This window comes from Lissotriton helveticus, chromosome 5_1, assembly GCF_964261635.1.
Source record: "Lissotriton helveticus chromosome 5_1, aLisHel1.1, whole genome shotgun sequence".
NCBI classification, from domain to species: Eukaryota; Metazoa; Chordata; class Amphibia; order Caudata; family Salamandridae; genus Lissotriton; species Lissotriton helveticus.
Window position 1 is genome coordinate 731,237,916 of NC_136065.1, and position 21,092 is coordinate 731,259,007.

The 21,092-nt window shown below is 47.5% G+C and overlaps 1 protein-coding gene across 1 annotated transcript in view; it reads left to right on the forward strand.

The window, feature by feature from the left end:
* Positions 1-21,092, forward strand: part of SIRT1 (sirtuin 1) — a 500,675-nt gene that overhangs the window by 71,845 nt on the left and 407,738 nt on the right. The window contains exon 3 of the mRNA XM_078643204.1: positions 17,215-17,456. Within this exon, the coding sequence (XP_078499330.1) occupies positions 17,215-17,456 (242 nt within the window). The remainder of the gene's footprint in view (positions 1-17,214; positions 17,457-21,092) is intronic.

Sequence of the window (21,092 nt, forward strand, 5' to 3'; positions counted from 1 at the left end):
CCCCTACCTGCTAATGCTGTAAAAGACTTCATCCCCCTGCTCCTCCCACTTTGGACCAAAATCATCAACAGCTCCCTTCAACAAGGTCTCATCCCAGACGCCCTCAAGGTGGGGCAAGTCACGCCTATACTCAAGAAACCTACAGCTGACCCGTCTGACCTGAACAACTATCGCCCTATCACCAATATCCCCACCCTGGCCAAATTGCTGGAAAAATGTGTCCAACTCCAACTAACAAAACACATTGACCAATTTAACCTCCTCAACCCTCATCAATCAGGCTTCCGAGCGAAACATAGCACGGAAACGGCTATGACGCACATAATTGATGACGCCCTCCAAATTCTAGATCGGAATGAGTCTTGCCTCCTCATCCTTCTTGACCTCTCTTCAGCATTTGACACAGTCAAACACGAGAACTTACTGGAGCTGCTAAGCACTAGAATGGGTCTATCGGGAACTGTTCTCAAATGGTTTACTTCCTTCCTTCATAACCGGTCTCAGAAGTTCAAGATCGACAATGTGCTATCTACACCTGTGCCAGCAGATCTAGGTGTCCCACAAGGATCTTCCCTCTCCCCCACACTGTTCAACCTCGTCATGGAACCGCTCGCCACCTTGCTCCAAGCATCCAATGTTCAATTCCATATGTATGCTGATGACGCACAACTTTACCTAAAGCTACGATCCCCGGAAGATATCAAACTTCTGAATTCCACACTTAGTAGCACTCAATCTTGGTTGGCCGTTAATCACCTCAAACTAAATGCTCTGAAAACTGAGTTCCTACTCATCTCACCTCCGGCGAAAATTACCACCACCCAAACCTGGCTCAATAACCTAACAGCACTCAATGTCCAACCTACCATCGTGGATTCTGCGAAATCCCTAGGCATCACACTCGACGCCAAGCTCAACATGCAACAGCACGTTAGCAAAGCAACAAAAGGAGCTAATTTCCAAATCAACACACTGAGGAAACTTAAACCCTTCTTCCCAGCCAAGGACTTCCAAACTGCTGTACAAGCGTTAGTCATCCCTCGCATAGACTATGGAATTGTGGCCCTCAGCGGACTCCCGCTATCCACAACAGCACCCCTAAGAGCCTCCCTGAACGCTGCCGCGAGACTCATTACTGGCTCAAGAAAACATTCGCATATATCCCCAGACTTAAAATCTCTAAACTGGTTGCCTTTTGAAGCCAGAATACAGCTAAAAATTGCCGTTATGACACACTCGGCCGTGCATCACAAGGCACCCAACTACCTCGCTCAAAAGTTGTCTATATCAGGAGGTTCGAGATCCAATAGAAGTACAAAAAATCTACTCCTGAAACCTCGTAGATTCCGGAAGGAAAAAACATACAAACGCTCCTTCTCAGGAATCGCTCCCAGGATCTGGAATGCACTCCCTCCTGAAACCAGGCTTATCTCCTCCACTGCATTCTTCAAGAAAGAGGTGAAAACCATCCTTATGGCCAAGTTCACCTGAACTTTATAGTTGTTGGATAAGAGACTCTGCATCGTTTGGTATTTTGACCTCCTGACAGATTCTTGGCACTATATTTTTATTTGATTGTGACACTATTATGCTACTCTCCTACTACCGACCACTATATAAATACACTTTAGTTTGCTGAATCACCCGCCTGATGCCCCCACCCCTTGCTCTCTCTATCCTTAGAATTTGGTATAAGCCATCCCTACATCCAAAGTTTACCTGAACTCTATTGTAACTGGATCAATGACTTTGCGCCGTCTTATATTACTTGTTACCTGATTGTATATTGGTATGTTTTCTGTACACTATTGTTTTCCTATTATGTTATTTACTATTATACTGCTCCCATTATTTCTGTTCACTCTTGTTGCCCCTACCCCTGTCTCTGTGAAGCGCTCTGATATCTGTAAAGATCTTGTTCGCGCTATATAAAACTTTGAATAAATAAATAAATAAGGCTTCCAGTTTTCTGATTTTACTGTTTTTTACATATAAATCAGACAGAAAACAATCTATTTCCTCTCTGTATTTATTTTTAAAAGCAAAAAAACAAGCATTTGCAATGCAATAGGTCTCGCATTTATGCAAGTTTGAGCTATTGACATTGCAAATGACAATGCCTTTTATTTTTTTTTCGTTTTCAAAACGTAAATAAAAGGCATTCTCATTTACAATGCAAATAGCTTGAACTCGTGTAAATGCGAGACCTATTTAATTGCAAATGCTTGTTTAAAAAGAAAACAATATGAGTCATATCCCAAGAATTAGGGACTTCCATATAGTCCCCAATCTGGTGTATAACTGTACACAATAGCTGAAGAATAGAGTGTTTTATAAAATTCCATTGGTGGCGGCGTCGCCTGCAGCCTTACCGGAAGGCAACACTGCTATGGCGGTTAAGATTTCTTCCTTGGTAATATCTTGTTGAAGATAATCTGCTGCCTCTAAATTTAGAATTTGAGAGTCTTCAAATTGTAAATATTTCTCAGCTAGAGCTTCAGCCACATCATTGGTCTTAGTGTAAAGCTTCGTATAAATTCGAGCAAACTGTTTCAAAATTGATTCCTTAGTCTTGTATATCAAGCCATCTCCACCCCTAATCGAGTCAATGTGTGTTTGAGCTTTTTTTCCCGCAATCTGATAAGCTAAAATACTCCCAACCTGATCTCCATATTCATATTGGTTATAGCGAGTTTTATTGTAAGCAGCTGCGCTCTTCTCCTCGAACTGCTGCGTCAATAGTAACCGTGTATTTATTAGAGAAGATTATATAGATTCGCTGTTCGGTCCATTTGACATGAGTTCCGCCGCATGAGCTAATTCTAACTTTTTAAGTGTATCACAAGCTTCTTCCAGTTTTTTTTGTTGGATTTTATTTTATTGATAAACATATTGCTGAGTGGTCCCCCGTATAAAAGCCTTCATTGCATCCCATTCACAAAAAGCAGAGGCAGTTTCAGTATTAATTTGCAGAAATTCAGTAAGAGCTCTTTGAGTATGAGTAATTAATTGAGGGTCAATTAATAAATGCCTTGGAAATGAAAATAGTCTGCTGTTCTTAAACTCCACTGAAAGCTGAATACAAATCAATAACGGATTGTGATCAGATGTTATCAGTGGGCAGACCTCTATTTGTGCATTAGGTAAGATGGTATTGCTCACAAACACTAAGTCGATTCTTGAATAGTGTTGGTGTGGCTAGAGTAATACGTAAATCCTAGTAGAGCAGGATATACTGTCCGCCATAAATCGAATAGCCCATGGAGCCGCACAAATTCGTAAATTGATTTACGGACCCTACACTTCCTCAGAGATGCGAATCGATTTGTCGAGTCCATCTTGTAATTTAAAGTGCAATTAAAGTCCCCCATAATAATTATTTCACCCTGCTAATCTAGCTGCCCAACATTAGTTTGTTAAAGAGAGTAGGATCATCCAAGTTTGGGCCATATAGTGCACTAGGTTTTTATTATAAATATCAAGTTGAATAATGACCCATCTGCCACCTGGGTCTGAAGTTTTCTTAATAAGTTTACAAGTAAAACGCTTATCCTTAATCGCAACCCCTCTAATGGCTACTCCCTGTGAAGTACACTTCATCAACTCAAACCACAAGTTTTTAAATAGGCCTCTATCCTTATAAATCAAATGGGTCTCTAACAAAAATTACCAACTCTGGTTTATATATCTTGAGCTCCTCCTTTACCAATTGTTTAGTTGAAGAGTTTAGCCCGGCTACATTCCAGCTTATACATCTAATTACCCCCATGACAAATCATATAGTAGGTTGGATTTATCCCATAATAGTGCATCAACAAAAGAAGATTAGGCTCCATATATGTAAGCCTTAAAGTACTGTAATTTATCTCCATTTTCATTTCAAATGCAATTTGTACCCCCTGGTTTTTACCTCCCCAACACTGGTTCGCTTCAGTGTTGTTCAATTGATAGTCACCCCCCACCAGCACTCCAAAACACAATCCCAGTCCTCCCACCCAGTGTTCTAAAAAAGGAATCACCCCCCCCCCCCAACAAGCTGTCGATCTAAGACAGCTACAAGTAGCGACGTTGCCCAAGAATCTCCCAAACTATTTAGACGTATTAAGTTAATAATTTTAAGGGAAAACCGAAGACCGAATTCTAAAGAAAAAAAGAAGCGAGCAGATAAGAGGAAATGATCAGTGTAACATTGCCGCTTATTGATCCAAAATCAAAGCAGCATGCTAAGTAACCCGATGTCCAGATAGTCCTTGACCGGAAAGTAGATTGTGTTATCCAATCCCTCTACTTATTTGAGTTCTGCTCTAATTTAGAGAGCGCCTGTTTTGCCTCTTGTTCCGAATATTAGGTCTGCGACCTACCGTTCTTTATAACTTTCAGTCGAGCCGGCTCCTGTAAGTAAACCAAAGCACCAAGTGCTTTCCAGGAGTCAATAAGTTGTTGCATCCTCCATCTTTTATCCATTGTAATTTTGCATAGATCAGATCTAACAATGATGGAAAAAAACTCCACTGTCACTGGTGTTGTCACAATACCAGCGATGATGTGGAGACAGATGCATTCATTGACAGGAAATAATTCCTATCTACTGCACCTTGCTGCTTTCACATTAGTGTGCTCTTCTTTCATCATAGCACTAGGCTGGGCGTAGTTAGTCTGAAATATGTTCATTACAACTTAACAGGAAGTAAGGTGTTGAAACCACCTGTGTTTATAACAAATCTTGCTTTCAGCCGTTCATTTTGTAATTTGGGGGTCGTGTTTTTTTAGTTTGTTCTACCTTCTTCTCCATTGGCTGGAATGTAAACAACAGGCATGTTTTTGACTTGTTGTTTACCATTCCAGCCAATGGAGAAGAGGGTAGAACAAACTGAAAAAACAGAACCCCAATCCATAAAGGAAGGGGCTTACAGCGAGAGAATGATGACACTGAGACCTCTTCTCCAATGGCTGGACGCCGTTTAGGAGGCCAGCCAATAGAGAAGAGGGGAGGGGTTTACCCTCGCTACTCAGCCTCGCTGGCGAGACTGCGCATGTGCGCAGCCTACGCCAGTCTCAACCTAAAAAGGATAAGCACCCGGTCTGCAGCCTGCGCCTACCGTTGGACCATCAGAGCGACAACTGCAATGCCTGTTCCATCTTCACCCCGAAGACGTTCAGGGTGAGAGAAAGACAGTGACGGGCAAACTAAAACATGCAAGGCCAGGGACCACCGCCATCGCTGTGAGACCTGGGCCTTTTCAGTGCGGAGGAAGATAACGTCGCCGAAATACCAGAAGGCGACCAGGACAGAGACATTTTGGACGTGGAAGTAGAGAAGAAGACTTTGAAGGAGGTAAGAGTCGTCGACCTAAAAAACAAGCATTTACAATGCAACGGTTTCGCCTTTGCAAAAGTTTGAGCTATTGGCATTGTAAATGACAACATTTTTATTTATGTGTTGGTTTTGAAAACAGATAAATAAATGGCATTGTCATTTACAATGGCAATAGCTTAATCTCTCGCAAATGCCACCCACACACCCACAGAGAGCCCCCCCACACAGAGCCCCACCCACACAGAGCCCCACCCACACCCACCCACACACACACACACACACACACAGCCTCCCCACACACACCCACACAGAGCCCCCCACACATACCCACACAGAGCCCCCCCCACACACCCACACAGAGCCCCCACCCACACAGAGCCCCCCCCCAAACACCCACACAGAGCCCCCCCCACACCCTGAGCCCCGCCTCACACACCCACACAGAGCCCCGCAGCGCTGCGCAGCCTTTCGGCGAACACCAGGGCTGTAAAGGTGTGTGAAATCTTCAATGCAGAGAGAATAGGGTTCATTGAATAGCCGCCACCGGGGCTAAAAAGATGACCGATAATATGTAGAAGACTCTTTACTCCGAGCCACGTGGACTAAAAGTACATAACTGTACTTGCAGGCGTGTAGATCTAATGTGTTAGTTATATTATTAAAAATATATCTATACACACAATACCTATAATGCAAGCCACCATATTATAGTAGCAATTCATTACATACTCAGCGCGTGCATTTTATGATAATACTTACCCTAACATAATGCTTTCCCCTGGTTTAGGGGTGGTATTCCTGGTATATTGTTGGTAGCCATGGCATGACAATACCAAGGAACAAATATAAATACTTTATCTAATAACATTAAAGCTCAAGCAGTCGCAGAGAAAAGAGGAATCAATGCAAGCGAATATACAAAAAACGACGTATTCGTTAAGATGAATAACGAAACCACTCCAAAACACAGTCCAGGTACATGTTGTCAATGGCAAGGCAAAACCTAATTCGTTTCTAAAGGCTCGGGTGTATATGACCAAACATCGAGGACAGGGCGGGAGCACCGCAGGCAGCATGTACTCAGCAACAGTAAGAAGAGACGCTCTGAGATCTAAATGGGCATCTTTACTTTTGACCCAGCCAACATCGAGCATTGAAGAGACAGTCAAACAGAAAACGGTGGCAGAAGAAACTAAACTTGAGAGCACAGCAGATGGAGAAACAACAGATCGAATATGATCCATTCCCTTTACTCGCAAACATTTGAATGTCTCACCGCACACACGTACAGGTTAAGAGACAAATCTACAGACTGCACATCACAAACTCTATGCGGACTGGGAGTGACATAAGAGCGCACAGGAGAGAACTAAATACAGTTAAAATGGAAAACGTATGTGGATATGCAAGGCTTCCAGAAGACACAATGCAGTAGGTTCTCCTTATCCTGAAGTCCCAGGCCTGCGCCTAACTCACCTGAGAGTCCCTGAATTCCACCACCACATTCTTACTGCTCCAGCGTGCCGCCATCTTCATCCGGCAACACGTGATGTCACAGAATAACAAGCCCGCAGCGCACGACGGGAAGTGTAGTTTATTTGGAGTAGAAGGAGACGGAAATGCGAGGTCGCAGTAGAAATGCTAGCGGGCGGGGTTGCTGAGATGACAGGATGTAGGGAACTATTGAGGGTCGAAAGACAAGTAGGCGATATATGCTGATTAAGGGAAGGATGTAGCTTGCAAGCTTCATATGTCGCCTGTAGGGTTGCCACCTGGCCAGTTTTTTTAATGCCCCTTCTGGTACAAAAATAAGCAAAATCACCCAAAGCCGGTATTTTTACCCTTAATCTGTGCGTAATTCAAACAGCAAATGTAATTAGAACAACCTTTTAGATGTGCACCAGAGCTGCATTCACGGTTCCTGTTAATTAAAGTAAACAAAGGCAACAACGTCATGTTGTGATTTTGTTTATGTACAATTTAATATCATGTTTGGGCTATTGCAGGGTCTTAAAACACAAACCGATGGTCGGTCAAGGACAGCGGGAGGGGGGGCGGAGCACGGACAGCGGGAGTGGGGGGACGCGGCGGGAACGGCCAGCACTCACCTGGACTTCCGGCGGCGGTCGGCCGCAGAATGACCAAATAAAACCTCGACGAGCCAAAAAATAAACCCCGCCCAGGGGCTGGATGAGAAAAACATCCCAGGAACGCCCATGAATCGCCTCGGTGAATGACGGACGCCTCTGTCTTCCAATGGCTAGCCTCCATTTATGGAGCTAGCCAATGGAAGAAGGGGCGGATTCAAGTCCCCCATACTGTAAACAAAAGTTTTCGCCTGTGCGGAGCACTGCTTCGCAGTGCTACGGCCCAGGCGAAACCTCAAAACTAGAGTCTCGAAAATCAGACTCTAGGCCTCCAAAGGGATCCTTGGCGTTGAAGCATTCGGCGACCACTGCTCCATCCAAACAAAACAAACGTCGGATCCTTGGATAAGGACTCCGGAACAGCGAAGGTCCTCGAAAAAACAGACGTCGAAAGACAGTCTGGAAAGGACGCCTCAATGTTGAAAAAAGAGAGGCCCAAACAGTTTTTTGAGTGGTACGGTTTTACTTGTGACACAATGCACTGTATGGGTGTTTTTTGTTGTTGCATTTCACACTTACTTTTTAAATTAAAAATGTTTTGATTTTGAGTGATAGTTTTCTTTTGCACAAATTGTTTACATTAATTGCTTGCAGTTTTTGTTGCCGACCATTCATTATTAATGATGCCCATGAGAACCATTGTTACTTGAATCTATTATCTGATAGAGACGTCTAGCCGCAGATTCCTTAACTTGGAATATTCCCCTGGCGTCAGACTGGTCTGGAAAACTTTGCGCAGAAGCACCTCTGCGCAGCGGGGGAGACGCCGTACAGCTCCGCCCTGACATCATCCATGGACTTGACGTCAGCGGAGCCATATATGCCCTGATGTCCTCTATGGACGTGACGTGAGCGGAGACATATATGCCCCGCCGCGCCAACATCAGTTTTCTTCATTTCCGCGTCACGATGCGGATCCTGGAAACCAGCAGTTCCTGGCCTACTTTCCGGCCTTCTCGACACCATTGGTGTCGTACCAGAACAGTGTGCAATGCCCTCCGGGTTAAAAGACTGTGAGGCCTGTGCGCGTGAGATATCTGGCACTGATCCGCACCTTATATGCATGTTGTGTCTTGGTGTGTACCTCGATTCCAAGCAATGCGGTGACTGTCAAGAGATGAAGCCAAAGTCCCTTCCGGAACGCCGTAGGAAGCTGTTGGCCGCGCGGCTGCCTGGCCCAGCTTCTTCGCGTCGCCACTCTCCCTCTCCAGAGGGGGCCACTCCAGACCGGCACCCTAAAAATGGTAAGCGGAGCCATAAGCGTCCTCTGAGGTCCACCTCTCGTAGGTGTGCCGCTGGCGCCCACTCCTCTCGTATGTGGTCAGCTACGGGCATCCGGAGGTCAACTCCTCCATACCCTCCTTTTACAGGAGTTGGCGCGACGTGCGCCCAAATGGATATCTACTCCCAGGCTCTTCAGGCCTACTTTGAGTTCCCCTCTCTCCCTGGCACACCTTCGGGCCCCAGAAAGGCAGAGGGTACTCAGGCCGGGCCCTCGTCGGCAGATTCCTCCCCGACCAGGGTTGTGTGCACTGACTCTGACTCTGGAGCCGAGGCGACGACGTTGGGCCGTGGCCCTGACCGTCTTGGTCGCTCTAGCACACTCTGCCAGTCAACTCATAGCCCTGTGCGGACGGCGGGGGCGGCATCGACGACGCCAAGCTTGGAGCTGGGCTCCATGTCGGACAAGCCCACACCGAGCTCTAAGCCTGAGCCCACGTCTGGGGCAATGCTTCATCGGACGCCGGTCGACGTCGAGGTTGTGTCCCTAGTGGAGGCCATTGACGTCGAGTCTATTCTTGCACGTCGCCCACCGACGCCGTTGCCTACACATCCATCGCCGCAGTTGTCCATACATTCATCGGCACCGGTGTCCTTGCATATGGTTGACCTTCCTCCGGATTCCTCGTTTCTGTCTCTTCCGCGGGGTCGGGCGACACCGGCTTCCGCTACAGCCTTTTCGGATCTGCAGTTTCCCCTGGTCGGGAGCCACTGGTGCTGGTCCCTAGTGTGGCATGGCCTTCGGGTCGTTCCCCAGCCCCGCTCTTTATGGCAACTGGGATAAATAGTCTCCAACCTTCTCCTACAGACGGCCTCTTGTCCCCTCCTAGGGTGACCACTGAGCTAGGGGCCGCCTATGTGCGGACTATCAACCGGGCAGCTGCTATCCTCTGCTTTCAGCCTCCTCATTCCTGATCCCTTAATGCTGTGGTTCCCAAACTGTGCGCCGCGGCACCCTGGTGCGCCGTAATGAGGTGCCAGGGGCGCCGCGCACACTAGGATGACCAACCGTCCGTAAATTCCACGGACCGTCCCTACGCCTTTTATCTGCAATTTTAGCCATCACAGGGAGCAGCGCTGCTCCCCTGTGAGAGGCATCACCCCTGCAGATGGAGCCCCCTCGCACTCCTCCAGGAGCACCAGAGCAGCCCCTCCTGCCCATTGTCATTCAGTATGCCGCTGATTGCCACATACAGAATGACAATGGGGCAGTCTGGGGGTGTGACACCATGTGGCGGCCTCCTCCTGCCTCAGGGTACAGAAGGGCATTCTGTACGATAAAAAGTAAAACGCCCACGCTGCAACGTTAGAGAACACTTCATTCAAAGAAGCCTGTAAAACAAGTTAAAAAGAACGGTTATCGTTCTCTGACTGAACCGTCATTTTAGAACTGAAGTATTTTCAATATTGTATTCAACAAAGCCATGGTTGTTTTTTTTTTTTTTTTTTTTTTAAGGAACTAGCAACCATTGACAAAGCCAATAGTCCTGGTTTGTTGAGGTGTAATGATACTTGCTGTAATATATCTGGATGCAATGACAGAAACAACATAATACCAGTGAGGCGGAACACTATGCTAAGCGCAGATTTTTTGCCTAGGTGTTTTAAACTGCGCTCATTATTACATCAAACACCCCCTTTGAAGAGACCCCCCAGTTTTTTTACACCGCTTAAAGCCCTGGAAACAACACCATGTTACAGTAACCTCACATCCTGGCACTGTGCATCATGCATGACTTCTACGTTTTCAGTCTGCCTGTGTGCAGGGGCATAGTGAACTCTCCACCAGCCCACCCCTTGCTGTAGTTCATTCTTGATCGGCCTCTTCTGCCTGAAACTCTGCAGACAAAGGCTCAGCTCATAATGTGAAAAGGTGGGTGAGTAAATGAGTGAAGGAATGTCTGAATGGCTGGATGGATTACTGAAAGGATAAATGCATGAATGAAAGGGGGGAATGGATAGATAATGAAAGGATGGATGGATGGATGGATGGATGGATGGATGGATGGATGGATGAGTGAATGAATGAATGGAAGTATGGATGAGAGAAAAGGTAAATAGATGGATGTATGGGTGGAAGGGTAGATGGATGGGTAAAAGTGTGGATGGGTGTGTGAAAGGATGGATGGATGAGTGAAAGGGCAGCTGATGGGCGAGTGAATTGGTGGATGGGTGTTTGAAAGGATGGATGGGTGGATGAATGAAAGGGTAGATGATGGGCGAGTGAATGGGTGGATGGATGAATTGATAAGTGAAATGGTGAATGGATGGATGAGCGAAAGGGTGGATGTAAGGATTGATGAGTTAGTGAAAGGGGTTAGATGGACAAAAGAATGGATAGATGAGTGAAGTGAACGGATGGCTGGATGAGAGAACGGATGGCTGGATGAGAGAACGGATGGCTGGATGAGAGAACGGAAGGCTGGATGAGTGAAAGAATGGATGAGTAATAGGATCAATGGATGGATTCATGAATGGATGAGTAAATGGGTGGGTAGATGGATGGATAAGTGAAAGGGGAATGGGAGGATGAATGACTGGAAGGGTGAATAGGTGGAAGGATAAATGACTGGGGGAATGGATGAGTAAGTGAATGGGTGGATGGATGAGTAAGTGAATGGGTGGAAGAGTGGATGGATGGATGATTGTACAGATGGATGGGGTGAAAGGGTGGGTAGATGAATAATGGATGGATGAGTGAAAGGGTGGATGGAGGGATGGATGAGTGAAATGATGGACGGAAGGATGTATGGTGGATAGGTGTGCAACCGGTTGAATATGTTTGGATATAGATGGGCACACAGATGGAAGGACAGACCTTTTTAGTGTAAAAATAAGGCTGGGGATACTGATTACGACAGACCAAACTCAATGTTCCATTTTCTCAGAGCGGGTCTCAGTACCAAAAGGTACTGAAAGCACCAGCTGGCATAAATAAGGGTTTGGGACCAGGCACTCTGCTGGGGAAAAAAACGATGGATTTGGGATGCAGCCAAAGTGATTGCCAGTTGATGAGATTAATAATTCAAGCATTCCAACCATTATAATACCTTAATTGCATCCCAAATACTTTAAGGAAGATAACAGGAGGTACACACCACCCACCCACCCACCGGTAAGAAAATGGTGGGGAGCCACGGCCAACTGCCGATTAAGTCAGGGGAGCCACAGGTCAAAAAAGTTTGGGAACCACTGCCTTAATGGATCTGCTTCATCTCGAGCCGATTACCGTGGAGCCCTGGCTACCCCTTGGGGTGCTTTATTAGAGGTCCTGCGTGACGCATGGGCACGGCCCTCTTCCGGGGCCCTGGTTGATCGGGCCATTGCTGGTAGGCACCGTCCTGTCCCGGGGGATTCTCTTTGTCTATCCCTCCACCCTACTGCTCAGGGCCTGGTGATTCAGGCAGCCTTTGGGTTACAGGAATCCTCCACTGTACCCTTGTTTCCTCCCACCCGGGAGTCCAGGTGGCTGGATGCATGTGGAAGACAGCTTTTTGCTTCTTCTAGCACGGCCACCCGTGCTTTAAACACCACATACGTGTTTGCACATGCGCCCTCCATACTCTGGGACTCCCTGGCTAACCTTATTCCTTCCTTTCCAGAAGAATTGCGCTCAGAGCTTCTCCTTCTTCATCACGGCAAGGAGTTGGCACATTTTTGAATCCGTTCCTCCCTGGATACCACAGACTCTGTGGGCCGTGCTCTTGCACGGTCGGTGGCTTTGCGCCGCCATGCCTAGATGCATGACAGTCGGTTCCCTGATAATATTTGGGAAAACCTTCAAGACATGCCGTTTAACGGAATAGATCTTTTTGGTTCCCATGCAGACTCTGCGATTTCCAGGCGTCTGTCAGGGCTGCCGTAATTCTGCTGTGTCACTAGCTGACTTCTTCTTGGTTGCGTGTCTTTCCTTATGACCCGGTTTTTATCAGAGACAAGTTGGTGTCTCTGTATTGTCTGTACAGCCGTATGGCTGGTTGGTTTTATTTCCAGTCACCTGACTGTCTGTTTTGCCAAGCGGACGGCCCCCTTCTTGCCAGGGGTTAACCCTTGCCCTATGTGGGGTATTGGCTGGTGGCAGATGTCTGCATTCACCTTTGTTCGCTCCTGTGGAGTTTTTATTGTGGGTGTCCCTCTGGGTTTCATATACCCCCTTACTGCGTCCCGTAGGGTTGCATCGCTCTGTTGTCTGTGGTGCTTCCACTCCCTGTTTGGGTCTCTGCTGTGTAGTATCTACATCACCACCCCCTTTTCTGAATCATTTTGTCCACCATAAGCGTGGAAGGGTATACTCAGACATGAGTCCCTTGCTCACTGCTCCATCAGGATTCAAGCAAACCGGGCCGAAGACGCCTGAAATGGCAGAAACCGGTCCCCGGAAGCTTGTCTCCTTTCTGGTGAAGAATTGGCTTGGTAGTTTGGTCTGCCCTGTTCCCATGATGCACTGGGCCAGGGACAGACTAATTTGCATATAGCCAGGTTCTGAGCTGGGATGGGGCAGTGAGCTAAATAACGGTGATGGATCAAGCCCTGATCTTTGGACTGGGTAAGAGTGGTCTGCTTAATTCAGACACTCTGTTCATCACCACCCCCTTTTCTGAATCATTTTGTCCACCATAAGCGTGGAAGGGTATACTCAGACATGAGTCCCTTGCTCACTGCTCCATCAGGATTCAAGCAAACCGGGCCGAAGACGCCTGAAATGGCAGAAACCGGTCCCCGGAAGCTTGTCTCCTTTCTGGTGAAGAATTGGCTTGGTAGTTTGGTCTGCCCTGTTCCCATGATGCACTGGGCCAGGGACAGACTAATTTGCATATAGCCAGGTTCTGAGCTGGGATGGGGCAGTGAGCTAAATAACGGTGATGGATCAAGCCCTGATCTTTGGACTGGGTAAGAGTGGTCTGCTTAATTCAGACACTCTGTTCATCACCACCCCCTTTTCTGAATCATTTTGTCCACCATAAGCGTGGAAGGGTATACTCAGACATGAGTCCCTTGCTCACTGCTCCATCAGGATTCAAGCAAACCGGGCCGAAGACGCCTGAAATGGCAGAAACCGGTCCCCGGAAGCTTGTCTCCTTTCTGGTGAAGAATTGGCTTGGTAGTTTGGTCTGCCCTGTTCCCATGATGCACTGGGCCAGGGACAGACTAATTTGCATATAGCCAGGTTCTGAGCTGGGATGGGGCAGTGAGCTAAATAACGGTGATGGATCAAGCCCTGATCTTTGGACTGGGTAAGAGTGGTCTGCTTAATTCAGACATTCTGTTCATCACCACCCCCTTTTCTGAATCGTGTAGTATCTACCTTGCATGCCCTGCCGTCATGCTTTTTAACGCATGGCCCGTTCTTTGACACCAGCCCATTCTGGGTTGTTCTTGCTGATGAGGAGTTGCCGTGGGCCTCTCGGTTATACAATTGTTATGGCCTTTGGCTTAATTCCCCAGCAGTTTTGTCCACACCCCAGCTGCTCCCACGCAAGGAATTCTGAGTCCTGCTGGCATTCTTAATGTGGCGGATTCGTGGAGCCGGTTCTCTCTGAAATCCGCTCTGCCTGGCATCTGGGACCCATGAGTTGGTTCTAAGTACTCCCTGGTTAGACTGGTCTTTTCTACTCTCTCTTTCTCTCTTCCGCACTGGAGCCAGCGCTGCTTATAGCCTGGACTAGTCCCACCTTCTGTATAAAGCGGGTACCTTTGAGCGTACCCTAGTCCCTGGGTTTGGCCGGGTTTCGGCATCCTCTTAGGGCTGTTTCTGCGCCATGTTCTTTCTCATCACCAGATCTTCTCTGGTGTTTGGGCCGTTGCCTTCTTGCTATTGCGTGCATCTCAGCTGTTCCTGCTGTGTTGCTTCCTGATGTCCACTGGCTGCTTGTGAGCGTCCTTCTGGCTGTGTATGGGCATCCTTTCAATGCTCTCACACATGTCTGGCTGGCAGAGGTCTCCGCAGTACTCTTCCTCTGTGGTATATGCGGGGGGGGGGGGGTCTGCGCTCTCTCCGCCATACCAATTACCAGTCTTTTTGGTTGGCTTGTTGACTGCCGCAACCTGAGGTTCTTTCATGCCATTAGTGCAGTTCTGCTTCCTGCGAGGTGCTGAAACCCCTTTTTCAAGCCAGTTTCTTACTAGGTGTTTTTTTGTTCTATGTCGACATGTACTGGGCAGGGGTCTGTGTCCTGCTGCCTTCCTATCTTACAGGACCAGGTTCAACAGTGTTTTACGCAGTTCGAGTTGTTTAGCTGGGGCTGGATCTGGCTTCTTGTCGACACCTTGGATCCTGTGGATATTTAATTCCTCCTGCTAGTCGTCTTTCAAAGTAGGCATTTTTCACTCTGGCACAAGCGTTCTGGCTTGGTGTTTTCCTTCTCTTATCCACTCTGCATATGGTGGTTTTCGTGCTATTCTGGATGGGCAGTGGTGCCCTAGCCTCCCCTTCATTCCTGTTCTCCTCGGGGCATACGGGACTGGTGATTGGCTGCACTGTCATATCTGCCCAACTGCGTTTCGTCCTTTGGTTGACAACACTCTTTCTGGTCATGTTATTGACTGCTAGGTTCTCTCTGAACCTTAGTGGGGTTTATTCGCATCCCGCCTCCTCTGTGGGTATGACTTTGGTATCTATTCTAAGTTAAGGAATCTGTGGCTAGACGTCCCTATCAGATGAACAAGTTACTTGCCTTCTGTAACGATGTATCTGGTAGAGACATAGTCAAGCCGCAGATTCCTGAACGCCCGCCCGTCCTCCCCATCTGCGACAACCTTTTCAGGGTGGAGTTCTTGCCTTCGCCTCCCTTTTGGGTGGCTTTATTCCTCTGCGGGTTGACGTCTTCTGTTCTCTCTGACTCACAATGCTACATTCTGTTTCGTGGCCCTGCCTTACCCATCCTTGTGTTTGGACGGTAGGCTCTTGTGCCATATGTCCTTTACAACTCGTACCCTGGGTTGGCTGTTGTGAGTCTAAGTCCTTTCCTCTACCGCTTGGTGTTTCTTGACTCCCCTGCACTCTAGTGGTTACGGTCTCTGACAATGCTACATTCGGTAGGTCCCTTATTTGGATCTGACGTCTTGTTTTGGGTGACGCCTTCTGGTAGTTTGTCTTTACTCTCGGGTTCTAGACTGGTTGTCCTTCACTGTCTTATATTGTGGTTGCAGCCTTTCTGCCGGCTGCTTTGATGGATCACCAAGGAGCGATAGTTCAATGGTAAGTCTTGTGCTTCTGGGCGCACATGTTCACACAGGCCAAGAATTCAAATCCGGCCTATGCTCTGCATCTTCTTCTGCCCCGAGGGACAGTTTTTGGGTCTTAACAATTGCGGGGGTACCTCCCAGAGTGGTGCTCTGTTCCCCATACACCCCTCCCCCCCTTCAGTTCACAATATACGGTGCCTGGCACTGTCCTTCTATGGTGATGTTTTTCACCATATCTTGTTTTTTTCTTTTTCTGCCCACTGTTCCCATATTTTCAGTTTTTGGTGGTGGCTTCGTGTTCTGACGCGGAAAAGTCTTCTGACGAAAACTGCTGTCGGGGCAGGTCATATATGGCTCCGCTGACGTCACGTTCATGGACGACGTCGAGGCGGAGCCGTATAGCATTTCCCCCCGGCACGCAGAGGTGCTGCTGCACAAAGTTTTCCGGACCAGTCTGATGCCTGGGGAATATTCTAAGTTAAGGAATCTGCGGCTAGACTGTCTCTACCAGATACATCGTTACCGAAGGTAAGTAACTTGTTCGTGTAACCAGGGTTCGCCTGGGCGCAAGAGTTGCCCATGTAAGACAGGGTTTATTTCTCATGAACAGGCATACAACTTGATGAAGCGCCTTGGGAGATGGGGGTGGAGGAGAGGGGGTGAAAGGTTCAGTGTAACACTGCCTAAACGCTATGCCAGACTATGAGCGGGGGAGGGGAATACGTTGAAGGTATTTAATGCCATAAATTCAGTATTCCAGCATATCTGGATCGAGGTGTCATGCTGAACTGGCCAGACTGCACAACTGCAGCTTTTCACCCATGACTTATTCTCACTGGAGGCAACCTAGTGAGGCTGGAAGATTAACTAGCTAAAACGTTGTAGTGCCTTTGTTAAGTGAAACAGTTGTCTTTGTTTTCTCTCTGATTCAACTTCCCCTCTGGTTCCCTGTGCTTTACTTTCCCTGCCTCCATCTGCCCATCTTCCTTCCTGACCCTCACAATCTCGCACCTGACATCCAAGCACCATGCTATCGACAATGAGCGATGTTTGCTTCACTGCTGCACATACTGTACCTAATGTGTGTTAGCATGCACTAATGTCTGTTTTACACTGCTTCCGCCGCCACCACCTGCTCTGTACCTGCAAGTTTTCTTAAGACAGTTTGCACTGCTCCTGCTGTATTTGTAAGTTTCTGAAGCATAATGAAAATCTTTACACTACATGAGACATTTCCAATCCTTGTTTTGAGCTGACTGTCTTTTTTTTCTTTTCTTTTATAAGGGCCTTATACATTTGTTCAACAACATCTGCTGCTGGGCACTGATCCTCGAACAATTCTTAATACTTTATTGCCTGACACCATCCCCCCCCAAGAATTGGATGACATGACCTTGTGGCAAATTGTTATAAACCTACTTTCAGAACCACCGAAAAGAAAAAGGCGTAAGGATATTAATACTATTGCAGATGTTGTGAAGCTGTTAGCAGAGTGCAAAAGAATTCTCGTCTTGACTGGAGCAGGGGTATGTATGTGATGTATACAATAAACAGACTCCAGTGTTGATGTACACTTCAATTAAAGTAGCATACTAAATGGAGTAGACCGTAATTAAACTAGTTGAGTGGGAGAGAACTAAACACATTTATTTTGGGTTGAGCACACTGTTGGGGAAAGTGTAAATGTTGATGGTATCTCAAATGGTAACCTTTGAAAGTCGCTGCACCCACTGGCAGACTTCAAGAAGCAGATTGATAACCCTTACCCTTTTGCCTGGATGAGACTTTTGCTGCCGGTCTTCCTGCTCCTGCCGCGGTGCCCCGTGTGGGTGAAGACCCTTGCTGCCCTCAGCTCCCGCCCCCACCCGACGCGGACCGCCGCCTGCCGAACTTCTACACCCAGGAGGCAGTGCGGCGCTGACTCGCGTGAAGAGAAGAGGGGAGGTCTTTAAATTGCTCGGCGGGCTCCCGCGGCGCGGGACACGTGCGGCGAAGCCCGGGCCAAGGGCAGGCCCGTCCTTGCCCATCTGTGGCCGATTGAGGCTGGGCTGACACATACATTTACATTTACATTTTTTTTAACTAGTATTTAGGTTCAACCCTTTAACTGTCATATTGTGGCTCGTTAAAGGAGGAGGATCTACCCTGCATATTTACTTGTAGCGTGCTGTTCTATAATATTGCCTTGGTGTAGGCTGGTATAAGTAAATATTTTTTATAATAATGACTTACAACTAGGCACTGTATCCTCCCATCTTTGTACCTCAGTGTGTTCCTGCACACTCCTTTTATAGATTGAGATGAGTAAGCGAAAGGTAACACCCGTAGGGGTAGGGAGTGGGGTTAAGAGGACTCTAGATGCATTTCTTCAAAGAGCAGAGTTGCTTTGGTTCATGAAATTTTGCTCACTGAAAAAAGAGTGTCGCTAGACACACTGCTAGATCATAAGCGATCATCTATGGGTTCCATGGCAAGGTGAAAACCACCAAGTAAAGTTTTCCCCCAAGCCCAATCAAAACAAGACAGTAGTAATAGTACTAGTGCCATAGTCCACGCTTCCCACATGGAACAGGAGGACTTATACACCTCGATGACCCACACACCTCTGACTCCGATCTGTCACACATCATTATCGAAGAGGCGGGGAGCACCCCATCCCCACCGCTCATGTATCTAATGTGCCGTAATTCGGGGGATTAGAGCGGGAAGCACCCAGGGTTAAACTGGGGGCAGAAACCACGGCCAGGGGGGGGTGGAGAGGTGATCACAAGATCGAAAGGTGCTATAAAAGCTGCATGCACCTCTGTTGGCATCACCTGTAGCTGATTTAAGGACGCGGGGTACACGAGCAGGGGGAAGGGGGCAGTACCTGCCAAGATCTAAGTCAAAACAGAGGGGTGCGGCAAAGAAGAGTAAGGTGAAATCCCCAGCGGGACCCACAGGCAGTGTACAGTGTTTAAATTGTGGGAAGATGAGGACTGAACAGGGAGTGGAAAATTGATTATGGCCTAAATTAGAGCTACTTTTTGCCACTCACCTGGGGCCGGTGCTGGAGAAAATCAAGGCTATTGAGGAAAAACTCTCCTTGTTAGGTGATCAGGACAAAAATATGGTCAGTAGAACCATGGGGCCAGAGGAGGGGGTAGTAGAGGCTGCATTACATCCAAAGCCCACCATAAGTAATGATGGTCAGGGAGGGGGGGGCCTCGCGAAAGTGGACATTTGAATGAAGCCAGTGAGGGCAACAATAAGGGTCCTTTGGCGGGAACAACGAGTGGGACTAATCAAGGTATAAGTAGAATGGGGCCAACTTATACGTCTCACCCGGACACAGCCCATAGATGCCCTGAGGGAAGAAGGGTAACGGAAATTGAAAAAAAACAATTTCTGGTCGACCCTGTGCAGAGCACCCGGGGCCTACCTACACTGGATCTCCCCCCGGCCTCTAGCCCCTATACAGTAGTTCTAGAAGGGGTTCCGTCCGGTGGGGATGATAGGGAAGAAACCCCGTGTACCCCAATTAATAAGACAGCCCACTAGCTAGTTCAGAATACAGGTTTTAATATTGAGCAACACAGTCATATTCTGATGGCAAGGAGGGTGGCCTGGATTGGAAGTAGTAGGAAGAGTTTTGCGGGTGACTGCGTGATTCTAAACTTCAGATATCCAGAGTTAGTCAGGGACCTCCTTTATAGCCATTCGAGGGGTCAATACCAAGGGGAGAGAGGGTCTAGCATTAGACTGCTCCCCCTGGCCTTTTTTTATAGGGATACGGCGCACAGGAACATGCAAGGTGACCACAGGCGGAATTGGATTGCATCACAGTGGGAGGGTTGGATAGCCCCACTTACTAATCGATACGCACCTCTCCCCTGTGTTTCAGCCCTAAACGAAATAGATTGACTGACAGGGAGACTGACAGAAGAGAAAGAAATCATGCGGTAGGGGTGGCCCCAAACAGGAGACCATGATGGGTCAGGTTGCACACAGTCAGATGATTCAAATTCTAATGCGGGAGACATAGAGCGCGGTGGGAGGGGCCATGGGGAAAATGCAGGTAAAATGGGTGAATCTCCTGCATTGTATATTAGCCCCATAACTGATATTGCAGGTAGCCAAGTAGCGGGAGAGATCAAGAGAATATCTTGGAACATTGCGGGTTTAGCTTCAAAAATAAAAAATCATAATTGGCTAACCTATATAAAGAAACATCAAATAATCCTACTGCAAGAAGCATGGGAGGTATATAGCAACACTCAGGCAATAGAGGGATAGAAACTGTTTTTTGTCCCAGCACGCAAGTCAGCATCGGGGAGAGCAAAGGGTGGTTTGACCATCTACGTCGATCTTAGATTATCAGGAAGACGGGATGAACTAAGATGGGCCTCGGATTGCATCTTGGGAATCAAGTACCGCAATAAGGGCTTTAATTTAACCATTGTTAACTTCTATAATGCCATTACCCCAGGACAACCCCTCATAAGCCTAACTGAATTGGGGGCTCGGATGGCAGTAATGGAGGAGCAAGGGGAATTAAGTTCCCAACTAGTACTAGCGGGGGGGGCTTTAATTGTCACCCATGCCCCTTTATAAGAATGAATGGGGGAACTGGTCGGCCTGCCCGATGGTAGAGGGATGGCACCTGAATCATACAAGGGAGGGAGGAGCACTGAGTAAGGTTCTGGGCAGTCATGCACTTACACATACCATGGATTTGATTGGTGGGGAGGGAAACAGTATGGTTACACCGACTTTTAAAAGCAGGGGAAAGGGTTCTATAATTGTTTTTATTTTTGTCACAATTACGTTAAAATGGCAGGTCACAAGGTTTAAGATAGAGGTCAGCATTTTCAGTGACCATAATCCGTTGCTCTTGTGCATTAGAGACCCAAACTCGGCAATCCAACCCCACAGAAGGGAGGCCGGAGGTTTGATTAAAGCCACTGACCAGGGAAGGAGGATAAGGTGGGTAAATACTGACAGTGATGTATGTTATAAAACTTTATGTTCGAGGCATGTGGGCTGCTGAATTCATATCTGTGCATAGATCGCCGCCTAGTGATTGCACATTGTTGTCCTGGAAGAGTCTTCGAAGTATCACGAGATAGGTGGCTCCTCCCCTGGACTACAGTGCGCATGGGCATCCTTTCCATCCTCAGATT